The sequence below is a fragment of the Hoplias malabaricus genome, chromosome 14 (genome assembly GCF_029633855.1).
Source record: "Hoplias malabaricus isolate fHopMal1 chromosome 14, fHopMal1.hap1, whole genome shotgun sequence".
In the NCBI taxonomy this organism is placed as follows: Eukaryota; Metazoa; Chordata; class Actinopteri; order Characiformes; family Erythrinidae; genus Hoplias; species Hoplias malabaricus.
Genome location: NC_089813.1, coordinates 12,442,578 through 12,469,157, shown reverse-complemented (window position 1 = coordinate 12,469,157; position 26,580 = coordinate 12,442,578). Strand labels below are relative to the sequence as shown.

The window sequence follows — 26,580 nt, the reverse complement described above, 5'->3', positions numbered from 1 at the left end:
AGCACAATAATTACAAGTGTTTATTCTGTTGGGACATATATTTATAATCACATTATTCATCCAATTTAAAAAAAAAAAACTAAAAAAAAAGGAAGATGGAAAGAGTGAAGTTGACAATTTTTTACATGTTGTCCTCAATACACACTTATGTTGTAACTATGACTCATATAAAACTGCAAAAATTGATTTCTTGATAACTGAAGTAATCTTAAATTGTCAAAAGTTGTGGACATCTGTTCATCCAGGTTCCCCTTGCTGCAGTAACAGCCTTGATTCTTATAGATGGATTTCATGTTAGATATTGGACCATTGTTATGAGTGTTAGATGGCATTCAGCTAGCTAAAGGACATTAGTCAAGCACTGTAGATGGTTATTATAATTTATTTTTAATCGCGAACACCTCTCCATCCTCAATCCATTCCTAAGTTATAGGATGGCGTTATCATTCTAGAAAATGAAATACCTCTGCTCCACAGCCCATTGCTGGTGAGATTTATGCTCTTCTGGGTGATGTTTATCTTTGGGAATGGGGATCTTAAGCTCACGTGCAGCAACTCCAGAGCATCACATTTTTATTCATTTTTTTCCCCAACAGAAATAATAACATAATAATATAAAACAATAGTATATAATAAAAAAGTAAAGACAATAAAAAAACAAAGCATATATAAATATAAAACACCTTGAAATATTCCACTATGGGATCCTAGGTTTAGTTCATGTACTCTTGTGTACCCTACAGCTGTACAAACTCCCTATGGAGGAAAAATTGAGCATCTTAGACAGCCAGCATTTAAACAATGGCCCAGAAGGCAATTTCCAGTTTAAGTGAGTCAGTATTTTGGCCTCAGCCATACCAGCCCTCACCACATGATGTAGATGATTTGGAAGAGCAGACAGCGCCGTAGTGTGTCCACAGATTATGGTTATTGGGCCCAGACCCAGCGGTAATTTAGGAGCTTCTGAAAGGCAATTAAAAACCCTGGACCAGAAGCCTTGTAAAACAGGGCAAAATAAAAACGGCTGAGTCAGAGAGCCATCCTATACTTTACTTTTTTTTCCAAATGGAGATAAATAATCAAAGATCTTGTGCAGTTTCATCCTTGAACAGTGGAGGTATGGAGCAGTTTGCCCTGATTCAGCCTGTATTGGGAAGTAATAGAGCAACATTACATCCTAAAGAGTCTTTCCTCCCAATCCTCGGGTGTTCTTTGACAGTGGGTCTCGCTGGCCCAATTCTCTCTGTATTGTGTCAAGTCAGGGGTTGAAATAAATCATGAAGCCAGTTGTTCAGACAAAGGATACACACAGAAATGGATTATCATTTGGTTTAGGTTAAAAATTTGAACAATTTTCTCTTCGGTGGTGCCAATATTTCAAATAACAAAAGAAAATGTAGAAATGAAAGATTGAGCTTCTTTGTTTTGATTAAATGCAGGAAAGTTTCCATTTATTTATAAACCCCTTATGAATCTCAGACTTCTATTTTTAAATGATTATGAAATGATGTTGTTAGAGCTCTGGTAAAACACATTATCTGATTTAGGATCTCACAAACAGCTTAAAGAAGTTATGAATAATATAATTTTTGTCTATTTAATACGTTTAGTTTTTAATTACTTTCTACATTGGAGAATAAGAAGACCAGAACTTTCATGCTTTCCTATGAAGATTTTGCAAACTTTGTGCAGAGTGGAACTGTATTTATGTGTATTGATGTATTGATGTGATTGTCTAAGTTTTATTTATTTATTTTGTTTTCTTTCAGAGTTCCGATTTTAAGAGCCCCACCCAAGAGCCCTCTACAGCTGCACCTGAGCATGGAGGCTCCACCCACCTGCTTGGGTGAGTGTGAACAGCCAGGGGCCATAGGACTTACACTTAATCCCCCTCAAAGTTCAGAGGATGTGGAATTACCAGCGTTAGACTGTTTACGAATAGAATGTGCAAGCCAGGACAAGCTTGACCACGGCAAAGACATTAACCACAGTGACACAGATGGTAACCACAGCGATGTGGAGCGCATCTTTAGTGACCTGGAGCGTAACCACAGCGACACAGAACCTGATGGGAACAGGTTAACAGGGGGCCCTTGCGATGGGCAGGACAATGAAGTGACAGAATCGAATGGAAAAATTCCTAACCGGGACAGTGGTATTGATAGCCCATCTTGTGGAGCTGAGGGTGAAGTGTTTCCTAACGAGGTCCCCATTGAAGAGGAGGAGAGGAATGACAGCATAGCTACAGAAACGGAGAGCATGTCATGTGTTACCACTGAAAATAAGCGAGACTCTACGCAGGATGAAGACAGCGACTTGGATGAAGGGAGCAGCGAAGAACCAGAGAGTCAGGAAGGCAAAGTAAGACATGATTGTATTTGTGTATATATATAAACACACACACACAGTGCCAGCTATACACTGTTTAAACAGAACTTCATTGAGTTGGTTTAATTCAAGGTATGAAACTAACTAACTATGGTGTTGCCATACTTTGTTGTAAGTTGGCTGTTTTAGCATGTGAAAAGTTTTTAGCCTTCATTTAGCAAGGACTTTTATGTTGACAAACCTGAATATGGGTGGAGTTTTCTGGAGTAGAACATTTATTATTATTTTTTACCACTGGATAGCCTGAATATCTGTAGAGTAGAGCTTTGCCTTTATCGATAGCCTAAATAAATTATTAATTCATTCATTCATTATCTGTAAGCACTTATCCAGTTCAGGGTCGCGGTGGGTCCAGAGAATCATTGGGCACAAGGCAGGAATAGACCCTGTAGGGGGCACCGGTCCTTCACAAGGCAACACGCACACATTCACTCACACAGTCACACCTACTAACACTTTTGATTCGCTAATCCACCTACCAACGTGTGTTTTTGGACCGTGGGAGGAAACCCACGTGGACAGGGGGAAAACACTAAATAAGTTAGTAAAAAAAATAAAAATAATATCTAAATACCTACCCTACAAATGAATATCTTAATTGCCAGATTTTTAGGGCCAGTATGTATAGTCCACCCTGTAGCTGTGTAGTTACAAACTTTGGCCCCTCTGTTGCACCCTTTTTTAAGTAGCATTGTGTACAACAGGTACAGAAGTCATACGAGCAAAAAAAAAAAAAAACTTTCTCAGATCAAAAATGTGCATATCAGACACTGTAGTGCTGGTGGGTTTTTACCAGCATAAATGTCTCTGCTAAGAATGATCTACCACCCAAAAATGTTCAGCCCATAAAAGTTCTGTGGTCAAAAACAACTGATGACCATGTATAGAGCACTGGACGATGGCTAACCCAAAGTGTAGATGGTAACAGATGAACTGTAGAAAAGCTACCTCAGCTTCCTGTTTATTCCAACTTACCTTAACTTCCTCCCTGAAATGACGCTGGTGTGGTTTTAGTAGTTCACAAATGACACTCCAGTCCTCACACAGCTGACACACACACATAGCTCTGTGCTAGCTGCTGTGCAGTGTTGTATCTAACAGTTCTGAATGTACAAATTAGTCATATTTTAGTAAAAGTAAATATAGAGGGAAAATTGAACAAATCAAAGAAATCTATGGTCCAAAAAAACCCTCACATGAAAATAACTAATATGACGCAAGACTTATATTTACATGGAAATTTCATCCAAACTACTTAAAATGTGTCTTAAACTCTATTTCCACTTGAACTGCATGGAATGAAGCAACTTGTTTAAACTATAAAAAAAAAGCTCTGACAAAACATGTTTATACTAAAGTGAAGTATGAATATTCCAAAAGATGTTCTAAAATACAGGGCAGAACATTTGTTCTTTGTGATAATGGACCTCTGTTGTGATTTGAAAAGCTAGTTTACAAAGGTAGGTCACTCTGATCTGTGTGTGTATGTATTTGCCAGCTTTGTTCTGTTTTGCTGACCTACACCACGTCCCACAGAGAGTGGAAATCTACTGTTAGATGTTGTTACTAGCTTCACTTAGTGTACACATGTATGTGCCTGTGTGCTTTTTGAAACTCTGCGCTCACATAATTAGCAACATTTATCTGTCATATGGTACTATGAGGACACTTGCAGTTCAGTTAAGCATGAACAGCTTTTTCATGATAGTCTGGTAACAAATACTCTGTACCTGAATCAGAATTGCTAAATATTTTCAGCAAAGCAAATACATGCATATTTAATGCATGTTACTTGTAATAATTCCACTGTAAAAGTGATTTGTCACTTTATATTTTTATCAAAAAAAAGGAGTGCACTGCAGAAAATATTTGTGAAACACTGCAGAACCTTGCCCATTTTTCTCTTTTTCTTTTTTCATTTTTCTCCATTTTTCCCCACTATAACTCATTATGTGCACTCAATCAAAAGAAGGTAGTGTTGTTTAATAAAGACCCTATGAAGTTTTTAGTAAAGGCAACAGAAGAACCATGAGTTCTGTATATAACCAGTTGCATTGTGAAATTCACATTTCTTGAAATTTATGGTAAATGTGTTGTGATTTGTTTCAGTGTAGACCCACAATTTTATTTTTTTTTTTTACTATTGTTACAATATCCATTCTCTTACAATAGATGGTAAGTTTTGGTGCTGTATAGAACCATTTTCAGAAAGATTCTGAGTAGAACCATCTATAATACATTCTCCATCAATCTGAAGAACGGTTGCAAATTGGTTACATACAGAATTCATGCTTGTAAATGGAATCATAGCCTTTACCAAACATCCTTTAAGAACACTTTTTAGGCACCAGATGGTTTCATTTCATGTTTGATTTTTAATAGTATCTACCATGAATGGAATTTATATGACTTAAGCAGATCATTACATTCACAAAATTCAAATCCCTGAGCAGGGATACCACTTAAATACAAAATATTTCTTCAGTAATTGTATACAGTAATTGAGTTGTTCTCTTGAGGTTTGATCTCCAATTCTGGACAGTACTTTTTTAAATATTATCAGTATAACAGGATTGTTAAGGATTTCGTTGTTGCTCTTTGTGTTAAAGCTGCTGCCAGATGCTAACTAATCCATTCATAATCTTCCATCACAAACAGCTGATATGTATAGGGGTTAAGGTAAATTTTCTGGAAAATCTTTTCCTAAGAAGATTTTAACCAATTTAAGTAAAATGGCTGCATGTTTCTCTCACTTTTAAATGACTGGATAGGTGAAATCTGCTCTATTCTGACCCTGATGTTTTAGCTGATTTAAATATTGACATACACCAAAGGAGTCTGTATCATAGAAATACATGCTATAATGAGTGAAGGAAAATAAATGTGAAAGACAGATACAGCCCCTCTGCTTCTGCTTTTATTGTTCTAGTTGATCTTCTGCTGGTAACTAACAGCAGGAGCAGCAGTGCCACAGCTATTTTTGTTGTTGCTCGTGTGGTTGATACTATCAGCCTCAAGAGTTTCATTTAATTTCTCATGCTTGGACTTTAAAGGGGACCTTTTTTTTCCACAAGTTAAAACAGTTCACTGGGGTCTGTGACATGCCTTGCTCAAAATATCAGAATGAACCCAGCAACATTCTAATCTGTGCTCACAGCCCTGTTCAGAATGATCAGTTTCAGCACCTGTTCCATTAAGTGAGAAAGATCCATAGTTTGGTTAAGCGCAAATACCCAGAATTGAGAAGCGAGGGGCAGATTTTAGCCATTTTCACTCTGTTTTGTTCTCATTTTTGCCATTTTTAATCAGTAATATATTTGTTTGCTCTGTTTAACCTCACCATTGTGCTCTTGTATAACTGTTTTGACTAAGAGACATAAAATGGACTGGGTTGTTTTATTATACATTCTGAGATAATCTACATGGTCAACCCTTGGTGGATATAAAACAGTTCATCTGAAATCAAGGGTTTGACTGGGGTAGTTTTTCCCTCCCTGCTTTAGGCTTAACTCTTTGTAAAGGGTTAACAATAAAAGGTATTTTGCGATGAGATAATTTGTGCAGGTACAAATTAATACGCAAATAACAATATTCTGTGTTCTGCAGTTTTCAAAAGCAATATTGATTTTCTCTATATTTATTGGAGTTTAGCAGGGTCAGATTTGAGGTTTGATGATGTGCTGAATAATTTCCCAAAGAACCATTAACTGAATCATCGCGGGTGGTTTAACGAGGAGTAGTTTTTGTCCCCTTTATCTGACCATCCCATCTACATACTTTTTCTCTGTTGCTTTGCCTTTTCTAAAAGCTCCTATTTGTGTTTGCAAAGCGCATTAAGTGATTTGAAAATACAGAATAAAGGAGTCTGTTACAGGGTTTGTACAAGGACGGGCTTGAGACAGAAACCTAGGAACAAAGAAGTGAAATGTCAGTATAGGTATATTGGTTCAATGAATGATTCTTTCCCACAGCTGTTCTCTGATCTAGGATCAGTTTCCTTTACCATGATAAAACAGAACTAGGCAAGGTGCACTTGAGATGAATTTGATTTATGAATGTCCTCGCGATTCTGCAGGTAATTTTATTGCCACACACCTCCAGGGTCCTGGGATTGATTTTCACAGTGGGTCTGTGAGGATTTTGCTCTGTTCTCCTTTTGTCTGTGTGGGTTTACTCTGGGTGCTCCATTTCCCCACTACATGTTTGTAGGTGGATTGGCTGTGCATGTTTGTCTACAGGTGTGTGTGTGTGTGCCCTGGGATGGACTGGCACTCTGTCCAGGGTGTGTTTCCTGACAAATGATTCCAGGTAGGCTCTGGACCCTGAGCAACCCTGATCAGGATAAAGTAAGACTTGACCATTTTAATAGTAATAGATGTTATTTTAAATTTAATATTAGAAGATTGTATTCATTGTAAAAGTTGCCTTTTTTCAGCTGCAAAAAAGGGAGTGTGACACTGAGTGTACAATAAGAGAGAGAGAGAGAGACAGGGAGGGAGAGGGAAGCTTTAACTTCGGGAGTGTCCAGGTGTGTTGAGGAAGCTTTAGTTCTTTTTTGTGGTCCTCTTTACAGGAAACGCCCTACACACACACACACACACACACACACACACACACACAATGCAGACAGAACACACGCCCTAACGATTTGCCGATTTCACCTTCTATCATCCTCCCTTGTAATTACATACCTTTGATTTAATATTTTTCCCAGAGCCCATAAAGAGGGGTGATATGGAAAACATATTGTATCACTTCCACTAAACAAGAGGACATCATACAAAAAAGTACAATGATCCTGTGCAAAGACCGTAGTAGAAAGCTGGTGAAAAGTATTTAATAAAATGAGATGTGGCATAATGAGCTGATATCCAATCAGCTGCTTGTTACTAGGCAACTTTGGCAGTTACTATACGCTGGTTGTTGTTGTGGGTGTTAATAGGCTCTCTGTAATGGGTCTAAATCTGCATGCGGCATTGTAGACATACTGATCATGATTAATTTATTCTGAAATATATATTGTGGCCTGTTGTTTGAAGATGTAACCAGAAGAGGACAATATACAAAAAGATCTGTGCACACAAATGAAGATTTGTGTCCAGGGTGTGGGCATATTAAAGGGGCACTAAGTAAGATTTGGTGTTTTTGCTCCTGGGCTCCTCTTACATTTGCAGAGTGTAATTCCCTTTTTTTCAGCACTGTCCAGAAATGAAGGGGGTTGGAGTGCAGTTTCTGCCATGATGTGGCAGAAGATGGAGGTTCTGTTCTCCTTAAAGTGTTGATTTAAAGTAGCAGACTTTACCCTCTGTGACTACAAACATTTCCACATTTTTTGATGTATCAGCAGGAAATTACTTAAGAGCCATCAACATTGGACCGATTATTAAGTTTGATAAGTATCTTATTGCCTACCACTTGGCTCACACACACTGTGAAATGAACACACACACAAACACACACAGCAAGCTATCCAAGACAACGTCCTGTTTCCTGGTTGCCCAGGTTGTGACAGCTTTTTAAAGGAAAGGTGTGTGTGTGTGTGTGTGTGTGTGTGTGAGAAAGAGAGAGAGAGAGAGAGCGAGCAAGCTAGCTGACATGTTGATAGCTTTTTAATGACTCTGCTGTCACACAGGATGTGGGCAAGGACTTTTGCTCACTGCAGAAAAAAAGAGTGAAGAGTGCACAGAGGGCAGTAAAAAGAAAGAAAGAAAAAAGATGGAGTAAAGCTCCACTTTAATCTCTCACTGAAAGAGTCCTAGAATTTAGTGTGTATATGTGTGTACACATAAACATACATACGTACAACGGATTTAAAATACATAGCATAAATATACACATTACATTTTTTTTTACTAGCAGTATTTAAGCATTATTAACAGTAAATAAGCACTATTGTAATGTTTTTCTGTCTGTCCACATGTCTCTCCGTCCATTTAATATGAATGAATTTCTCTTCACTGAGATTAAGTTTATTTGGTTACATTTATATGGCTTATGAATTACTACCGGGACACTGGTATTGTCCTTTGACCTGTTTAAAGAGATGCTTTCATATTGTACATATATTACTATGAATACAATTTGTAGCCATGTGCCACACACAATACTCAAAGGAAAAAATGACTTTGGAAATTAGCTTAGCTCCCATCAAGCTACTTAAAAAAAAAGCTTAAGACAAAAATCAATAAATCCCATATGAATGGCCCATGCTCATATGTTTCTTTTCTTTCTTTTTTTTTGTCTCTGCTCCTTGCAGACTGACTCTCAGAAGCTGTTGAACATCGCTCAAGAACTGCTCCACACAGAAGAAGCTTATGTCAAAAGACTCAACCTCCTGGACCAGGTAACACGCGCACACACACACACACACACACAGAGAGAGTTGTTAAACAGGGACACTTCCTCCTGTAAACCTACACCACGTTTAGCATCCCAAGCTTTCATTTCCGTTTTTCATCCAGAGACTCGTCTCCTCCCTTATAATGTCTGTACTCTGTCTCAAACTGAGTACTTATTGGGTGGAAGTGGTTATTATAAATTTGGTCTGGTTGATATGAAAAATTGTTAATTATTTATATAAATTTTATTTTAAAAAGCACATTTTAGTTAACTGTAGCAGTTTTCCTACACTAGATAGCTAATCTTCAATCAATATACAAATGAACTCAATGGCCTGAGGTAACACAGTAATTTCTCATTTTTGTTTAGTCTAAAGGCTTTGGGAAGACCCTACACTACATCATTTCAGGCTCTAGACAGAGAAAAGAATATATATATATATATATATATATATATATATATATATATACTGCATTAGAGAAGACTATAGTGCATAACCCTCTTATTACACAATTATCTTATTATCTTACACAATGAGCATATATACTTTCTGCCGCTTTCAAAACAATCTTCATTTCATTTTGTTTTTCATCAACACCACCACCACCATCAGAACAGAATAGATGGACCAGATCTTCACACACACGGCTTCCTGTTTCAGATATACTTCCTCTACTGATTTCCATTTCTTAGCTCTTGCTTAAAACCTAAACCACAGCCCGGTCCTATACCTCTTACTCTTCCATTAACTCCTCTCACTTTTCCCTTACCTTACTGGAAGAAGCAAATTCTGTATGTCTGTAACTGGCACACACAGGTGAAATTAATTATGAAATATATTACTTGTTTATAGTTGATTGTTATTACAGTGTTTACATTTATAGAAGTATATTGATGTAATATTACTAATGGCCAAAGTGTTTTTAGATGTGAAGCATCTCAAGGAACTCACATGTAACTCACTCACACACTCACTCAGTCACTCATTCAGTAAGTCATTCACTCCAGTTTAGCTGACTGAAGACTTTTTAGCATGTGGTGCTTCACATCAGTGACACTGTATGGCCTTGTCAATGTTGAAAGGCTTTAGCTAAATAATCACAAGTATTTGTCATTTCTTTGTCATTCCCTCTCTCTAGGTGTTCTGTACCAAGCTGACAGCGGCTGGTATTCCTAGTGATGTAATCACTGGCATCTTCTCCAACATTTCCTCTATCTACTGCTTCCACCATCAGTTCCTGCTGCCTGAACTGAAGACACGAATTACACAAGAGTGGTGAGTGCTTTTTCCTTTAAATAAATATATAAATAAAACACTCACTCTTATCGCTACACAAAAAGCTGCCTAATGCATGTTAAAAGAGTAAAAAACAATTTGTAAAGACAGCTATTTACATACATAGAATCATGTAATTGATATTAGAATTGTGTGTGTGTGTGTTTTAAAGGACCACAAATCCGCGTATAGGTGACATCCTGCAGAAGTTAGCTCCGTTTATGAAGATGTATGGAGAGTATGTGAAAAACTTTGATCGTGCCATGGACTTGGTCAACACATGGACGCAGCGGTCAACCCAGTTCAAAAGTGTAGTTCAGAACATCCAGGTATGTGTGTGGATGTGTGTTCGTTTATTAACCAGAGAATGGCCCGGGTGTTGCTTATGTGTGTAGTTGATTCTTTAAGGTCTCTGATTAAGCATCTTAATGTTTATGCTTATAACGTCTGTTTGTAAAATCATTTAAAATATACAGAATATTATAGTGATTAATATTCAAATCTCACATGTATCCGCTATAATTTCACATTATATCTGACATTCCTTCAGGGGTCTGGATACAATTTCCAGCTCACGCTGAGTGGGACCAGTCAATTTAGAATGTAATTATTTCTGAAATTATTACAACACATCTTTTAATTGCACAACATATGCAGCTATTTTTTCATATTCTTGTGTGTCACATGATACTCAAACCACAGATTCCATAATTGTCCCCTTGGAAAAATATACTACTTTACATGTATTATGTTTACATATTTAAGACCATAATTGAGTTCATATTCGCCTAGAAATAAGCCTGCTTAATGTAAATACATCATTTGATTTAAGCAACCAGACAATATGAATAGACGTTTCTGATGTAAATATCATGGTAAGAAAAATGCACTTGCACTGTATTTGAATCCTGCTACAATACTAAACAAAATATTACTTCTCTTTTAAGCTCTCTCTCTCTCTCTCTCTCTCTCTCTCTCTCTCTCTCTCACTATATATATATACAACATTTGATATTAAATATGTTATTTTTTATTTTACGAATAAAAAAATGCCAGTTTGATGACATTACATGATAATAAGTAGTATTTACTGATGCATGTTTGTATACAACAATCAACCATGGCTTTATGTCTACCTACTTTTTTCTAAATTCACTGTTTAAGTTCTAAATTTAACCCTTTTTTGTCAGTGGTCTGGACCACCACAGAGCAGGTATTATTTAGCTGGTAGACCATTCTCAGTGATATGTTAGTAGTGGGGGAAAGGTAAGCAGAGCAACATATAGGCTACCATCTTTAATGATAGAACTACAAGTGCCCCTCTATGTTTACAGAAACAATGAGGTTAATGTCATATATGATCTTTATGTATGCATGTGTGTGTACAGAAACAAGACGTGTGCGGAAACTTGACATTGCAGCATCACATGCTAGAGCCGGTGCAACGCATCCCACGCTATGAGCTCCTCCTTAAAGACTACCTTAAGAAACTGCCTGGCGATGCACTGGATAGAAAGGATGCGGAGAGTAAGTTCACCATTCAGAAACTCATCATTCAATATATGCATTTAAAGAAATACTTCATTGAAGGATACATTTTCCCCATATATATGTGTCACTAATTCAACCCATTAGCTATGACTCTCCCCAATTGCACACAATCCCCAACTTTGGGAGACAGGTGAGCAACTACTTCTTTTCAAACACAAAGCCACTAAATAGCTCATCATGCTTGGTGGACAGCACAAAGTGCCCAAATCTGGTATGTCAGTAAACAAACGACGAAGAGAAGTCAGTTTTGGTCTCGACTTGAATTTTATTCTCGTCTTCATTTCCAATAATTGCGGATGTCCGCCAGGGCATTCTATAACTTGCTTTACTAAGGAGCCCCGCACATCAGGCATGAGAACTCGCACAGTGCGTCTGTGAATGAGGCAAAGCGATTACCATCACCTTTTGCACATTGCACAGCCCCCAGGGTCTCCAGTGGTATTGCTCCATCCTGTCTGCATCCATAAGCTTTCAGAAAATATCCAAATTACGTACAAAGTGAATGCAGAGTACGGACTGAAGGCTCTGTCCCTATCCGTATCCATATTTAACGTTGAGCATACATGAGCCTTTAGAATGTTGAGCAACTAGGGATCCTGAAGCCCCAGTTTAAAACTTAAAAAGCCAAATTTGGTAACAAATAGGCTTGGACAGCACTACAGTTTTGCAATTGGATATTTCCACAAACCATTGGCCAGATCTACTGTAAAGTGCATATAAAAACATTGTGTGTGTATGTGTGTGTGCGCATGTGTGTGTGTGTGTGTGTGTGTGTCTAAAATTTTCTGCCTTAAACACTCCACACATACTCTTTCCCTTTTCATGTTTCCTTTCAATTGAAGTCGCTGTCCAATAAAAAACATGCATCTCCAATTATTTGTCCATTTTAAATTTAATTCATCACTTGAATACAGCATCTGTTTTTCATATTGTGTGATAATTTCATGATGAACAGACAAATAGAAATCCTCCAAAATTACTTAATACGTAATAATATATATTTTTTTATCTTGGCTTCCATTAAAAGATAAAAAGGTCTTTTCTTTCTCCTATAAAGTTACTATTTTGGAGATGTATGGATTTCATTGGCCAGCGACGACATACATATACACTCCAGAAATGCCGATGTAGGTCAGTGTTTATAAGGCTACATTGTATTTATATAAGCTGTTCCTTACTACAGACATAGCTTTTTTACATTTATAAAGGCTTTATCAACTAGGTGTCACAAACCAAGAGAACTGCTTTTGTCTATATGAGCTGACATTGAATTATTTCTGACATTGTTGGAAGCTGCATGTTGTTATAACAGCTTTTTTGGTAACATAATACTGGTCATGTGACGTGGTCATGAGCACTTCAGAAAGAGGCTTAGTAGTATGGTCATATGCTAATGTTTGTGGATTCCTATATATATTTGTTCTGAAACTAATGACAATAGGAGGGAGTATGTCCCTCGTCTGTGCATTAACCGTCTCTGCTCATATGGGAAGGCTTTAGATGTTGGAACATGTCTTCATGCATCTGATGGCATTTAGCCACTAGAATATTATTGAGATCAGAAACTGTTGCTGGACGATGATTAGTTCTGGATCACAAACACTACTCCAACTTATCCCAGAGTTATGGAGTGGTGCTCTTGTTGCATGTGTTCCAGCTCTGTGCCAAGTGATTTTGGATAGGATCTGGACCCATCACAAACCTGAACAGGATGAAACTGTTGCAGAGAATGAATGAATGAATGAATGAATCCTAACTGTTCTTTACCCCAGTATTTCTTATGTCCATAAAAGGTCATTCCATTACTGCGTTTCACAATAATGTTTTTCTAAACTTAGTCATCCCACTTGTGTGTGTGTGTGTGTGTTACAGACTGACTCTAATGTTTAAACTCACGGTTTTAAAACATCCATAAAGCATTTGGACACCTTAATCCTTTCTTCTGAGTTAAGTACACTTTGGGAGGGTGTGTGTGTGATGACTCTCACTCTTTCTCTATCTTTCATTCTTTCTTTCTCTCAGAGGCTCTGGACTTGATCTCCACAGCTGCAAACCACTCTAATGCTGCCATACGGAAGATGGTGAGTGTGATGGTTTTTTTTGTTGTTGTTTTTTTTTTGAGCTTGTCTATGTCTGTCAGACAGGATGTATTATTTCCACTTCCTGTCTCCGTTGTAAGATAATTGTGTTCTAAGCAAATGTGTTTTCATTTTCACTGCATTTTTTTTCCCTTTTTCTATCTCTCTCTCTCTCTCTCTCTGTCTGAAACTGTGACCTTTTCACTATATAGTACAATATTTTGGTGTTCCGCCATTTTGTTACAGTGTCTGCAAACATTGTGGACAATTTTCAATGTACAAATCCCACAATGCACTGTATAAATTAGTGTACACACCATCCAGTTTGTTGTTTACTAAAAATAAAAAGGGCATGATAGTGTCCTATATCATTCACTACCGCCATGAATTTTTGTTACCTATAGTGTAGTGTTCTCTGTAGTGTTTTTACTTGCTTTGTAATTAAATTACTTAAAAGGAAAAAATATATTAATGCTGTACTATGCATAGGTTACTACATTCCCAATCAAATCAGAACATCAATAAGTTAAAGAGTAAAAGAGTAAAGCTCATGTAATTTCCCAATGTCTTTCCCAATGACTCTTATGTGTACATTTTGGTGTTTCTGACCGAGATACTTATTATAATCTTGTCTTGTGTGTGGAGGGCAGCTAATCAACCGCATCTGATTAAAGATAATTAATTCAGCATGTCTCATGTAGGAGAAAATGCACAAGCTTTTGGAGGTGTATGAGCGACTGGGTGGTGAGGAAGACATTGTTAACCCTGCTAATGAGCTCATCAAAGAAGGCCATATAAAGAAGATGTCAGCTAAAAATGGCACTGCACAGGACAGATATCTCTACCTGGTGAGTGTATGATTCATTGAATTGGAAATATAAAAATTTGCCACATACTCTTATCTAAAGTGACTCTCAATTTGAATTGTTTTATAGAAGTTGGCCAATCAAGCATTAGGACATGCCCATGCCCAAGTTTCCTATTAGTACAGCATAGTGTTTTTGCATAAACTGAAAATCAAGCCAAACTCTGCTTTGTGGAATGCAGTAGTGTCACCCACAGCTATGGGGAATGGTCTATCATTTGGCACTTTTCCACTGTGTGGTATCTACTCGGCATGGCTTGACGCGCTTTCTTTGGTCACTTTGCCACTACCACAGTTCCCCACAAAATGTAGTCAGTGGCATTGCAAAACCCCACATTTGGCTCTCTGAGTTTTCATCGACCACTGATCCAAGAAGTGTTTGAACTTCTTCAAAAGACCATGGTGTAATTTTACAAGCTGTTATTGTGATTTGGATGAAAAAAACAAATGTGACCGCACCTATAACTAAGAGCTTTTACAGATGGCTCGTTTATGTTGGCGGTCTGCATTTCATGTCTCTGTGGCCAATCAGTAGAGTAGCTACCATACAGTGGAAAAGTGCCATTTTGTCCTAACTTACGGTTTGACAAGATATTACACCATCTTATCTCAAGTTGTCGCAGTGAAGGAAATCCTGAGCTACTGAATCAGGGTCAACAATGATTTGTTATGTCTATTGCCAACTTTCCAGCAATATGCACACAGCTGAAAAATAAACATGTAATCAAAATAAAGAAACACTTGTAAGTAATGATAACCCTGAGGTTGGTGAACAGGTAAGACTGTATTTTGGATGTTTAGTCAAGTTTGTTTTTGTAGTGAGCTTTTCTTATCTGGAGTTAGGATGACATTATTAATGTAAAAAAACCCACAATTGCTTACGGTAATAGCTATTGTGTAATCAGAACACAGTTGTCATGGTAACTGCACCGATAAGATTTAAATCATAAACTATACAGTAGAAGATGACTAGTTAGATATTTTGTCTGTTACAGAGCAGCAGGCAATATGCACACATCCAAAATGTTAATACATAAGCAAGAATAACATAAATTTACTCGTAAGGAATATTTCTGTAAATGGCTCTCGGCCACTACATTTACTGTGAGTTCTGAGTTTGTATTGTATGTGTGTGTTCTATATACAGTTCAATAACATGTTGCTGTATTGCGTGCCCAAGTTGAGACTGATGGGGCAGAAGTTTAGCGTCCGAGAACGAATTGACATTGCAGGCATGGAGGTATGTGCTATAAATGTGCTTTGCTTTGTGAGTGTGTGGATCTTTTTACACATAAAGCCCTGAATAAAAGCCATGGGGTTAAATGTATAGTTAATATTCAGATTTACATCTATGAGTTGTATCATCATTTTCCAGTGACCTGAGGTGAAGTTCTGGTCTTGACATATTGATGCTTGACAGCAGCTCCTTCATGCCTTTTTTTTTTCTTCTTACAAACTAATATGGAAGTTAATGAGTGTATGTGTGCTTCCTGCATGTAAAAACAAAAGGTGTGATTTATTTAGACAAATTAAGTTTGTGACTTAGCATCTTGTAATTATGACTTGCTATGACTAGCATCTGTTTATTGTGATTTGTTTTCCTCTCAAAGAATGAGATGTTAGAGATGGTTTAAAGATCATTTCTGGCAAATACCTGGATAAAAGTGCATGTGTATCAGGGACTTATGTGTGTGTGTGTTTGTTTTTATGATTGTATATGGGAACTGATGAATTTTTACCATTTCAGGTTCAGGAGAATGTAAAGCAGAATCTTCCCCACACTTTCACCATCACTGGCAAGCAGCGTAGTCTGGAGCTGCAGGCAAGGTGTGTGCTTATGCTTAATAAAATATGTATATGTCTGTTCTCTGCTGAGGATGTGTGCAAAATTAGACACCGTAATAAAGTCAGGTTTCATAATGTTGTATTCAAAATCTGTTTTTAAGAACACAATAGACCACAACCGTGTTATGGTGTATTATTTTTTTCCTAAAATATCCTTATCAATTAATGTTATATGCATATTATATGCATGTTATATTTAAAATATGCTTTGTTTTATCTGTGCTTTTAAATATAATTGTATTTACTACGACTTGACAAGCTTAAGTTAGGTTTTGTAAACTATAGCACACAGTTCAGCCATAGTATTTAATGAACTCCATGTTTCTGCACACATTGTCCATTTTTGTCAGCTCCACCTACCACCTAGGTACATTTTTATGGAGAGTCGACCCTTTTCATCAGTGATCAGGACCCTCACAGGATGGGAGGTGGATCATTCTCAGCACTACTCGTGACACTGATTGTTTTGATAGTGCGTGTTGAGCTGGTATGAGTGGATCAGACACAGCAGTGCTGCTGGAGTTTTTTAAACCCCCACGTGTCACTACTGGACTATGATTGATTCATCAATCAAAAACATACCAGCAATCAGCATCCTGTGACCAGTGATGTAAAACAAGTGAATGACTAAATAAAACTGAGCAGCAACAGATAATCTACTATCTCTGACTTTACACCTAGTAGCGGACCAACAAGATAGACCAGCTAACAGAGTGGCCAGTGAGTGAACACAGTTTCTGATCCACGGGTATTAGTGCAGCACACTAACACACTACCACCATATCAGTGTCACTGCAGCACTGACAACAATCCACCGTCCCAAAAATACCTGCCCTGCGGGGGTCCTTTCTTCAAAACAACAGGGAGAAAAACATAAAAGCCTAGTTTTTTAGCCATGTGCCTTGTGAACACTGCCCTACAGTAACCATATGCCACAGGAGTAGACATCATTTGCTGAAGTCTGCATTTGGAACTAATACATAAAAAGAGTTTTCCATAAAAAGAGTGGCTTTACTGCTAGTGCCTGGTTTTGGAAAGGTAAAAAAAAGTTGTTTACATCTTATTTATCTTTGACAGAACCGCTGAAGAAAAGGAGGACTGGATACAGGTAAGCTGCTGTGTGTATGTGTGTGTGTATGTGTGTGAGCGAGAGATACAGAGAGAGAGAGACAGACAGAGAGAATCAATAGTAGTGGGGGCTAGTGGAGCTACTAGAGTTGGCTAAGATCAATGTATTGTGAGCGGTTCTGGAAAAATCATTGGAATGAACTATTCTCAGTAGTCTGCTAGACTGGAACGGACACAAACACACACACACACACACACACACTGCACATGCAGAAACACACAAGGCCAAGTTCCTAGGAGATCCATTGGATATTACAATAGCACAGAGAAGTCCATTTTGTCTAGACTATGTATAAACACACTGATAATTGTTGGTGTGTTTTGGATCTGAATAAAAGAGACAATAGACATGACTGTAGTATACAATGTTGCTTTGTCTTTCGGCTCAATTAAATCTCTCTCTCTCTCTCTCTCACTCTCACTCTCTCTAGGTTATCTCTGCCACCATAGAGAAGCATAAACAGAACAGTGAGACATTTAATAAAGCCTTCAACAGCTCCTTGTCTCGTGATGAAGATCACATGAGTGTACCAGATTCACCGGTAAAGCATCCTTTCATTACTCCTTTTCTTCCTTTCTCCAGGCGATTATGACTCAGGCTGTGGTTGTGTTTATGGTTGTGCTTTTTTTTTATTTCTGGTAAATCTGTGAATCTTTCTTTGATTGTGCATATCATTCTTATCATGAGGTCCTTTTCAGCTAAATCATGGCTGAATTTAGGATCTTTGCTAACCACACACACACACACACACACACACACACACACACACACACACAATACTTGTCAAGCCGAACAACAGAATGACCATTAGAGCAGCCCAGAGGCAGAATGTCTCTCAACAACAAAGTAAAATTCAACCAACTTCTAAAGCTGAATTTTGAAGGTGTGGGAATGACTGAATGAATGTGTTTCCACTGGAAAGTAAAAGAAAGACATAGTTAGCACAGTTCTGTGCAGTGTGTGCTTTTGGGTTATACATATGTTTTCATTCTCTATTAAAATATCTAGGAATGCTTAAAAGGCTAGTCCATTTTTATAATGTGGCTTTTCATTGTCAGAATAACTTCACAGTTATAGTTAAAATAATTGATATTGACAACTCTAATGGACGGAGTGTAGTTTATATCAGTTCATTACTTTAATTAGCATGCTGCTATATTCCCAGTGTGATGTAACATAATTATTGACACAATGTTTTCATCTCTTCATAGGGTACATGGAATAATGTATATGTAGATTCAGATGGAGGTGTACATGAAAGGGTGAGAGACAAACCTGCAACACACATTCACACTCTCAGTATCTTGGTAATATAGAGGCAAATAAAATTCGTGCTCACTTGATGATTAGATGGTCACTGGATACTCTTATAAATTATAAATATGCATTAGATACAGCTGCCTTATATTAAGCAACTTTAACTTGTGTATTGGTCTTTTCTTTAGCGGAGTTCTAAAAAGCGTGATAAGGAGAAAGAGACCTGTAAGGGCTGTAATGAAACCTTCAATTTCACCAAACGCAAGCACCACTGCAAGAGCTGTGGAGCGGTGAGTGTGCTTATATGCAAGATATTCTCAATTAAATTCTGTTTCCAATTTATGTGAAAGCATGAGGCATAACAATCAGGACATTAGTAGTAGTAGTAGTAGATAATTCTCTGTGGGCTACATCGTAAGCTTAGTGAAAAGAAGATTACACCAAAATAGTTATGTAGAAGTGAAGAAATTAAAAACAATAAGTACTAGCAGAAATATTTTGAAAAATACTTAACATAGAACATGTATTTGAGCAGCTGAAACTATGTACTAGACTTAAAAATTAAAAATTACCAAAAAGAAAAAACAAAGATCCGTTCATGATACTTTGGCATTTATCTGCTTGTCTTTCCTCTGTTTGTACTGCCCCCTGTAGGCTATCTGTGGTAAATGCTCAAAGGTTTCAGAGAGTAAGAACAGCCGCATGTGTAAGCAGTGTTATGAGGCTCTGCAAGGACCTGAAGGAACACCAGGCAGCAGTGCTGAGCCAAAGAAAAAACCAATGGTAGAGGTAAGAAGGTTTAGTAATATCCATATATCAGCCATCCCACATATATTTGTATATGTTCTGCGCCATGCTGTAAATAGGATTCCCAAGGGGACACTCATTCATTCGTTTATTCATTGTCTTTAACTGCATGCCCAATTCAGGGTCGCGTTTACTCCGGAACCTACTCGGAATCACTGGGGACAAGGTGGGAACACACCCTGGAGTGGGTGCCAGTCCTTCACAGGCCGACATACACTCACACATTCACTCACAAATATCACACCTACGGTCACTTTTTGAGTATCCAATCCACCTACCAATGTGTGTTTTTGGAGGGAGGAAACCCACATGGACATGGAGTTGGGATTTGAATCTACAACCCCAGTGCTTCGTTTTGCACTGCATAATTGGTTGTGTAACATTTAATGATAAAAAACAAAAAGGGAATACTGGAATACATTATCACTATCAGAATAAACCTTAAAAAAGAAAAAGAAAAACATCCTTTATTTTCATTCATTCATCAATTCATTATCATTAACTACTTCATCCTGTTCAGACCTAGCCATGGGTCCAAAGCATACTCTGAATCATAGGGCATAAGTCAGGGAATCCTTTATATGTACTGAAGAATAATGCAGCAAATATTTATTCCAAGTAATTTTGGACTTTTGGTCTTGACATGTCACAATATAAAGGATATCTGGCATTTTCAAAGTATGAAAAAACTTGCCAAAAAAAAAAAAAAAAGGTACAAGGTCATACCAACAGTAATGTGCACATAAACACTCTTCACTTCCCACCATCCACCTTCACCTACTGTATACCTGTGAAAAAACTTTCCATTGAATACATTTGCACAGTACACTCTCACACAATGCATATAGTTGACACGCATAAAGACAAAAAAATATTGTGGAATTTTTTTTATCTATTTGCCAGTCAAAATGGAAAGACTTGTTGCAATTTTGAAAGAAAATTCATAAATGAACTGTGGTCTCTGAGGTATCTGCTCTCTGATAGTCCCAAAAAGAATGGAATGTGTAATGAGGGCTAATTATGTTTAAAAAAATATGTAGCTGCTTCGTTAGGAAATCATATGAATATGTACATATTCATATACACCTGTGGCTTCTGTTGTAAAATGTGAAGCGTCTGTTCTATATGCAGTGTGCTGAGATAAGAGATAATACCCAGGCAATCCTTTTATGCAGACATACACACACACACACACACACACACACACACACACACACACACACACAGGCATTCAGTCAGTTTTTCACTGTTAGTGAGTGACCAAATTCAATATGACAACAGCAATCCACATAGAGGAAGTTTTTTTTAGAACTAAGAAACGAATGTCTAGTATAGATTTATTATCATATCTTTGTATATTTTATTATTTCATATCTTTTCATATCTTCATATCTTATAATATTTCATATTATTTCATATCTTTATGTATATTTTATTATTTCATCTTTGTAGTCACATGCCGCTTTGTATATGGGGTTATATCAAGGTCAAGCCACAAGGGGGTGCCCAATAATGTTGAAAACTTAGTATAAGAGTTTGCAGGGGAATTATTGCTGCACAGTTACTGCACATTACTGCACAGTTTCTGTTTATTAACATATTAAACATAAAATGTAGGTGTTTGTTTTGACCAGGAATTCTCAATTTATTTTGCATACAACAAGATTTTAAAAATGTATAGTCCCACATTTTAAACAAATTATGCTTAGTGTTTGAAAGGCTTGTAGTCACAGAGCATTCACAACATTAGACCAGATGTTTCTGAACCCCTGGTCATTTCTAAAATGTTTAAAAAACCCTGTTACTTCTCGAAAACTTTATAAACCCTTTGACTAAGGTACCGTGTGTGTGTGTTGCAGAAGCAGCTCTCACTGACGGGGGACAGTTGTGTACTGTGCAGCCAGCTTTTGGTTCAAGAGAAAGGGAAGATCTGGACCAAGACCTGGGCGGCCGTCACAAAAGCAGAGCCGCTAGTGCTTTACCTGCAGACTGGCAGCCAGGTAGTTTGTTTGTTTATTTGTGTGTGTGTGTGTGTGTGTGTGTGTGTGTGTGTGTGTGTGTGTGTTTTCATGCCTTGGACTAGATTGAGGTCAAAGAGATTTTCCAGATTCTGTCCTGACCTCAGGTCCAGTGTTGAATACAAGCTCACTCTTTCCTATTCTTGCTTTTTGTTTTTCCTCTCTTCTTTTTAAGCTCTTTTTTAGATATAATTTGTACATTACTCATTCTAATAAGAAATAAGTCCTTTATTACCTCTTAAACATAGGAAAATCTAATTATTTATTCATTTTATATGGATTGTAACTCTCAATTTTTATAAGCCCAGAATTAACCACTTTATGCCCCACTAAGTGGCTGATTACTCTTTAAACGCATGCCATTTTGGTCTAAGTTTAAAGCCTTCAGCAAATATTGAGATGAAATCTTTAAATAAACCTCAGTTATTTTTTTGCTGTGTTGTTTAGAGTGAGTGACCTCACCTATAGTTGTAGAAGTACCTTCAGTCTTGTGTCTCAGCCTTAAAATTATTTCTACTCCCATTATGTTCTTAACAAAAGGCAAAGAAATGAAAGTGAAGTCAAAATAATCCCACCATCCGCACTGCCATAGCGACAGTCTATTAGGATTATAGACAGGATTAGTTGACTGGGATTTTTCAGTCCTGCTTTACATGCATTATGCTCAGTAAAGCTTGAACTACCCCCACCCAGCTTCACTACAGTACAGTTTGTAAAGCATTGGATATATTCAAACGTATATGGCATGTGTTGGTCAAATTGATCACTTAACCTTTGACCAGATTTCATGAAACTATTATAGAGGCTTTATTGTGGTAAGGATCATAATACCTCTAAAAGACCTGAAAGCTTTTGAAATCCTGGTCTCTGCCCTAATTCCTAAGGAATGTCATTCAGCATGTTAATTCATATTCCAGTCTTTTTTTTTTATTAAATTTCCAAGGAACGACAATGGCCATAAAACCTTTTAGATATTTCTAGTGATTTTTGGGGCCTTTATATGATGATGTTTGTAACTACTAATTCATTGTTTATTCTAAATATTACAGGCTATAATATGTTGGCACACTTTGTATATGATCCTTATGTTAATAAAATGCGTGGATTCTGGAGTGAAAGTGAGTGTGAGCAAAAAAGCCTGAAAATAGCGTGTGCCTAAAAAAGTCTGATTTATAAAACCATGTGTACGCACACCTGAACGTTGTTTTCTCTTTATATACCATAACCTTCTTCAAAACATGGGCAGATGAACCAGTCTCATGTTCCGCCTTCATAAAGCCCACATTTACCTATAAATGGTCAATGCAAATAACCTTCGGAATATATAAATATAGGCTTCTCTGTTAATTTATATGTGAGATAGTGAATTCAATGGAGGACCGAAAGACAAAAAAGAGAAGCTTTGGAGACTGTGTGGCAGAAATTGTTTCAGAGGTCGAGGCGAGGTAAAATGTGTTGTTTGTTGGCATCAGTCGTGGCATTACCAACAAACCCAAGTTAGTTGAGTGACAACATGTGGCTGCAGCAGTAAACAGTGTTAAATCAGATCATTAAACAGTCATCATCATTCGCACAAAAATCATAATGATCTCTGAAAACATGCTGTCGCTGTATTTGTCAGTTCACTAGGTTTTAGCAGTGTGAAAAAAGACTTTATTACAGACAGCGTACCAGCCTCTCGCTTATTTATATAGACCTGTGATTATGTGCTACTTACAGTTGTTTAGGCTTGTAATTATCTGCAACTATTACCAGCCCATAATGAATTAATGTCTATTTATTATGGAGTTTAATTATTATTATTATTATTGTTATTATAAGAACTTATATGGCTCTTTTCAAAAAAGAGTTTAAAAAGCACTTTGCAGATGAATTTATTACAGTGAGCTAAAACAAAATACACTTAAATAATTTACATATAAATATTGAAATAAAAATACAGAGTGAAATAAAACAGGCGAGAGTAAAACAATACTATAAATAAAGTAGAATTAAATACAGCAAGCAATGGAACTATAATTTTCAATATTCTAAATTTTTCAAGTTATTTTAAAGAAGTGAGTGTTAATCTTCCTTAACTCTTCTTTAATCTTCATTTTCTAATCTTTATGAGTTATAGACAGATGTGTGAGGGTGGTTTACGCGTTTAATTTTAATTATCTATTTTATCATTTTCAACCTTGAACTTCTCCTTTAATACTTAAAGCCTCCTTGTTCTCCACAATCATTTCCTTTCATTACCTCACATAACACACATTATAAAAATATCTGTTATAAAAATAGTTGTTTTGGGTGTTCTCTCTGAATCCAGTACTTTGTTGTTGCTCACTTAAAAACTAGCTATGTTAAATGTTAAATAATAATTTAGGTTATCAAGAATAAAAGAATTGCTTGGTGTCTGATCACTTTTATTTTGCACTGTTAGGTCTCTGCTTATACAGTATCTATGGGGTTATTGTTAGTAGTTTATATAAATAAAACTATTAATGCATAAAAATGTGTGTATTCAGAAGGAATAAATGATAAGCGTCTGACCACTGGTCACTCTTCTCTTTTCTCAGGACGTACGTGGAGCCAAAACGATCTGTCTGCCCGGTTACGAGGTCTGCACATCCCCACCACCTTCAGAGAAGTCAGAAAACAAGCATGTGTTCAGACTCAGCAACTCTCAACATGCATGGCTCTTCAGCACTCAGGATTCGGAACTCGTGGCCAAGTGGATGGAGCTTCTTTCCCACGCCACAAAAGGAGAGGCCTTGGAGTTGTCCGCCAGTGTAACGGACCATCGGAAGAGCGAATGAGGCGAGCCCTAAAGGACAACAGCCCCACCTCTTGCTGGAGCTTTTGTACAGAACTTTATGAATTACTTGAATTCACCTTATCCTCAGCACTTTTTTCTTCTTCTTTTAAAAATGTGTTTGGTCATTCTTACTTTATTCCCTTTCACAAACGCACAGGATTATACACACACACACACACACACACACCCTGTTCCAGCATTTATAGTTGTATTCAGTTTAGGCAGCCCTGGTCAAATGGCATTTATTATTGATTGTCTAATTGAAAATAGATTCTATTTATTGGCCGAGTTTAACAGTTTAGCATGTAGCACAGCAATGTCACCTTTAGTTTTTGGCCATTTTGTCATTATGTTAAACTGGAGCAAAAAAAAACAAAACAAAAAAAACAAAAAAAAACACAAAATTCACTAATGTTCGCTTTGGAAATCAGTAATGTAATTCCACCAGGAACCCCCTACATTTTGAATACAACTGTAAGCCACAATTCTGTTCTCCCATGAACAGTTGCCCCCCACTATTTTTTTTAATATAAATTCTCCTTCAGCGACCCCTTGTATTATAATAGGTGAAGTTTGTTTTGGATTGGTATGGAATACTATAAGATGGATGTTTTTTTAAGAATTGTTATTTGATGATTTACTGTAAATTGTGTTGTTATTTGTGAAGCATTAACTCACCCTTCACTTGTGTGGACAGATGCAATTCTTTTTTCTTATTATTTCATATTGTTCAGTTTTTGTTCTTTGCCTGAGTACCTGGTTCTGCTTATTTGGTTTTGTTGCCTTACTTTGTAGAGCAGGCTTCAGAAAGAGGAAGCTGCTTTATTAGATGAACAAATGTGAAAAGGACACAGAATATATCACCCCGGTAGTTTTGTTCTCTAGCTCATCGTTGCCCTATTTTTGTGGCCACAGGTAAACCATATCACCCCCCACCCAATACATCTGCTGTAAACCCACTCATATTCAAGCATAGAACCAGAACTGTACTGTACTTTAAATACTGTGAGCTCTCCCAGCTCCCATTGAAGGAGAGCTTCAAGACTCTGTAATATCTCCATATTTATGTATTGTGCTTTTAAAGGTCCAGCAAGTATACATTGTCTGTGAATAATGAATTTTAACCAAACAGGACCAGTATTAATTTTACCCTCTTTGTTTTTTAAAACCAGAGATGTTCTCAAAAGGAAACCTGTCAAGCATATCATGGAATAAAACAATACCTGGTCTTCAAGTTTCACATGATCATTTGCTTCTACTTCAACAGAACCGGCAGTCAAAGACCATTCATTCATTTATTTCTAGTAATATTAATAATTTTATTAAAAGTATATGGCAATCATGAGGTGTGGGCTCCAGGGCCATGCTAAAGTTGAAAGAAAACCAGAAGCTGCTTTGTTTGATTTGCATATTCCTTTTTTATCTGTTTCCTTTTTCCCCATAGTGTCTTAATAGCTACACATATTTTTCAGAAACATAGTGTGGTTATATTCTCACAGTGGAAGGATCTACTAAAAAAATTTTATCAGAGTCACTTTTTATGAAAGAAAAACCTTTTAAGCACTCTTTGTCTGATATGGACATTTGCCGTGTTATGGTAGGACTTGCATTGTTGTTGAGTCCAATGTCCTCTGTATGTTATTGAAGCAGAAGAATACTATCGCATTTTTCTTTCTTTCCCTTCCATTAGAGATATTTCTCTCATACTCTTATCTCTTCAAATATAGCTTCTGAAACATGAATAACTTGGCAGTCAACAGGTAACTGGGCCAGAAATTAGGTAAATGAAGGGTGGCTCTTACACAATGCTGTATTTTTTTAAATCTTGCACTTAACTTCAATTGCTTGTAGTGACCCAATACTTCCAGTAATTTCCAGAGAATCAATTAACCAACATCTGCAACTAAATGAAACCATTGACATTTGGCTCCTTACAGCTCTGTGCCACAGGGTTTTTTTTATTTATTTATTTTTTATTTTTTTGTTTTTGCAAGTGTTTTGAATGTGTATGTGGGTGGGTGCTGTTGTCACTGTTGCAGTAGTGAAGATGTGGTTAAACTCAAATGGGGTGGTGCCAAGTAATACACAAAGTTTAAAGGAATAAAGGTTATGCGCTTACAAAGAAACGAAACTAGCACACCAACAAGAGCAGATTGTGACTGGCAGGCGACACTAGAATAATTACTCTTTTATTTTCTGTGCACCTACCCATTCTATGCCCATTCAG

General features: G+C 37.0%; 1 protein-coding gene across 1 annotated transcript in view; it reads left to right on the top strand.

Moving 5' to 3' along the window:
- Positions 1-25,575, top strand: part of fgd (faciogenital dysplasia) — a 77,049-nt gene extending 51,474 nt beyond the window's left edge. The window contains exons 4-19 of the mRNA XM_066643391.1: positions 1,770-2,361; positions 8,645-8,731; positions 9,867-10,003; positions 10,176-10,332; positions 11,392-11,530; positions 13,577-13,635; positions 14,334-14,480; positions 15,645-15,737; positions 16,245-16,324; positions 17,420-17,450; positions 17,902-18,012; positions 18,683-18,733; positions 18,917-19,018; positions 19,383-19,517; positions 21,395-21,535; positions 24,115-25,575. Coding sequence (XP_066499488.1) covers positions 1,770-2,361; positions 8,645-8,731; positions 9,867-10,003; positions 10,176-10,332; positions 11,392-11,530; positions 13,577-13,635; positions 14,334-14,480; positions 15,645-15,737; positions 16,245-16,324; positions 17,420-17,450; positions 17,902-18,012; positions 18,683-18,733; positions 18,917-19,018; positions 19,383-19,517; positions 21,395-21,535; positions 24,115-24,354 — 2,302 coding nt within the window. The 3' untranslated portion in view covers positions 24,355-25,575. The remainder of the gene's footprint in view (positions 1-1,769; positions 2,362-8,644; positions 8,732-9,866; positions 10,004-10,175; positions 10,333-11,391; positions 11,531-13,576; positions 13,636-14,333; positions 14,481-15,644; positions 15,738-16,244; positions 16,325-17,419; positions 17,451-17,901; positions 18,013-18,682; positions 18,734-18,916; positions 19,019-19,382; positions 19,518-21,394; positions 21,536-24,114) is intronic.
- The last annotated feature ends 1,005 nt before the right edge of the window (positions 25,576-26,580 follow it).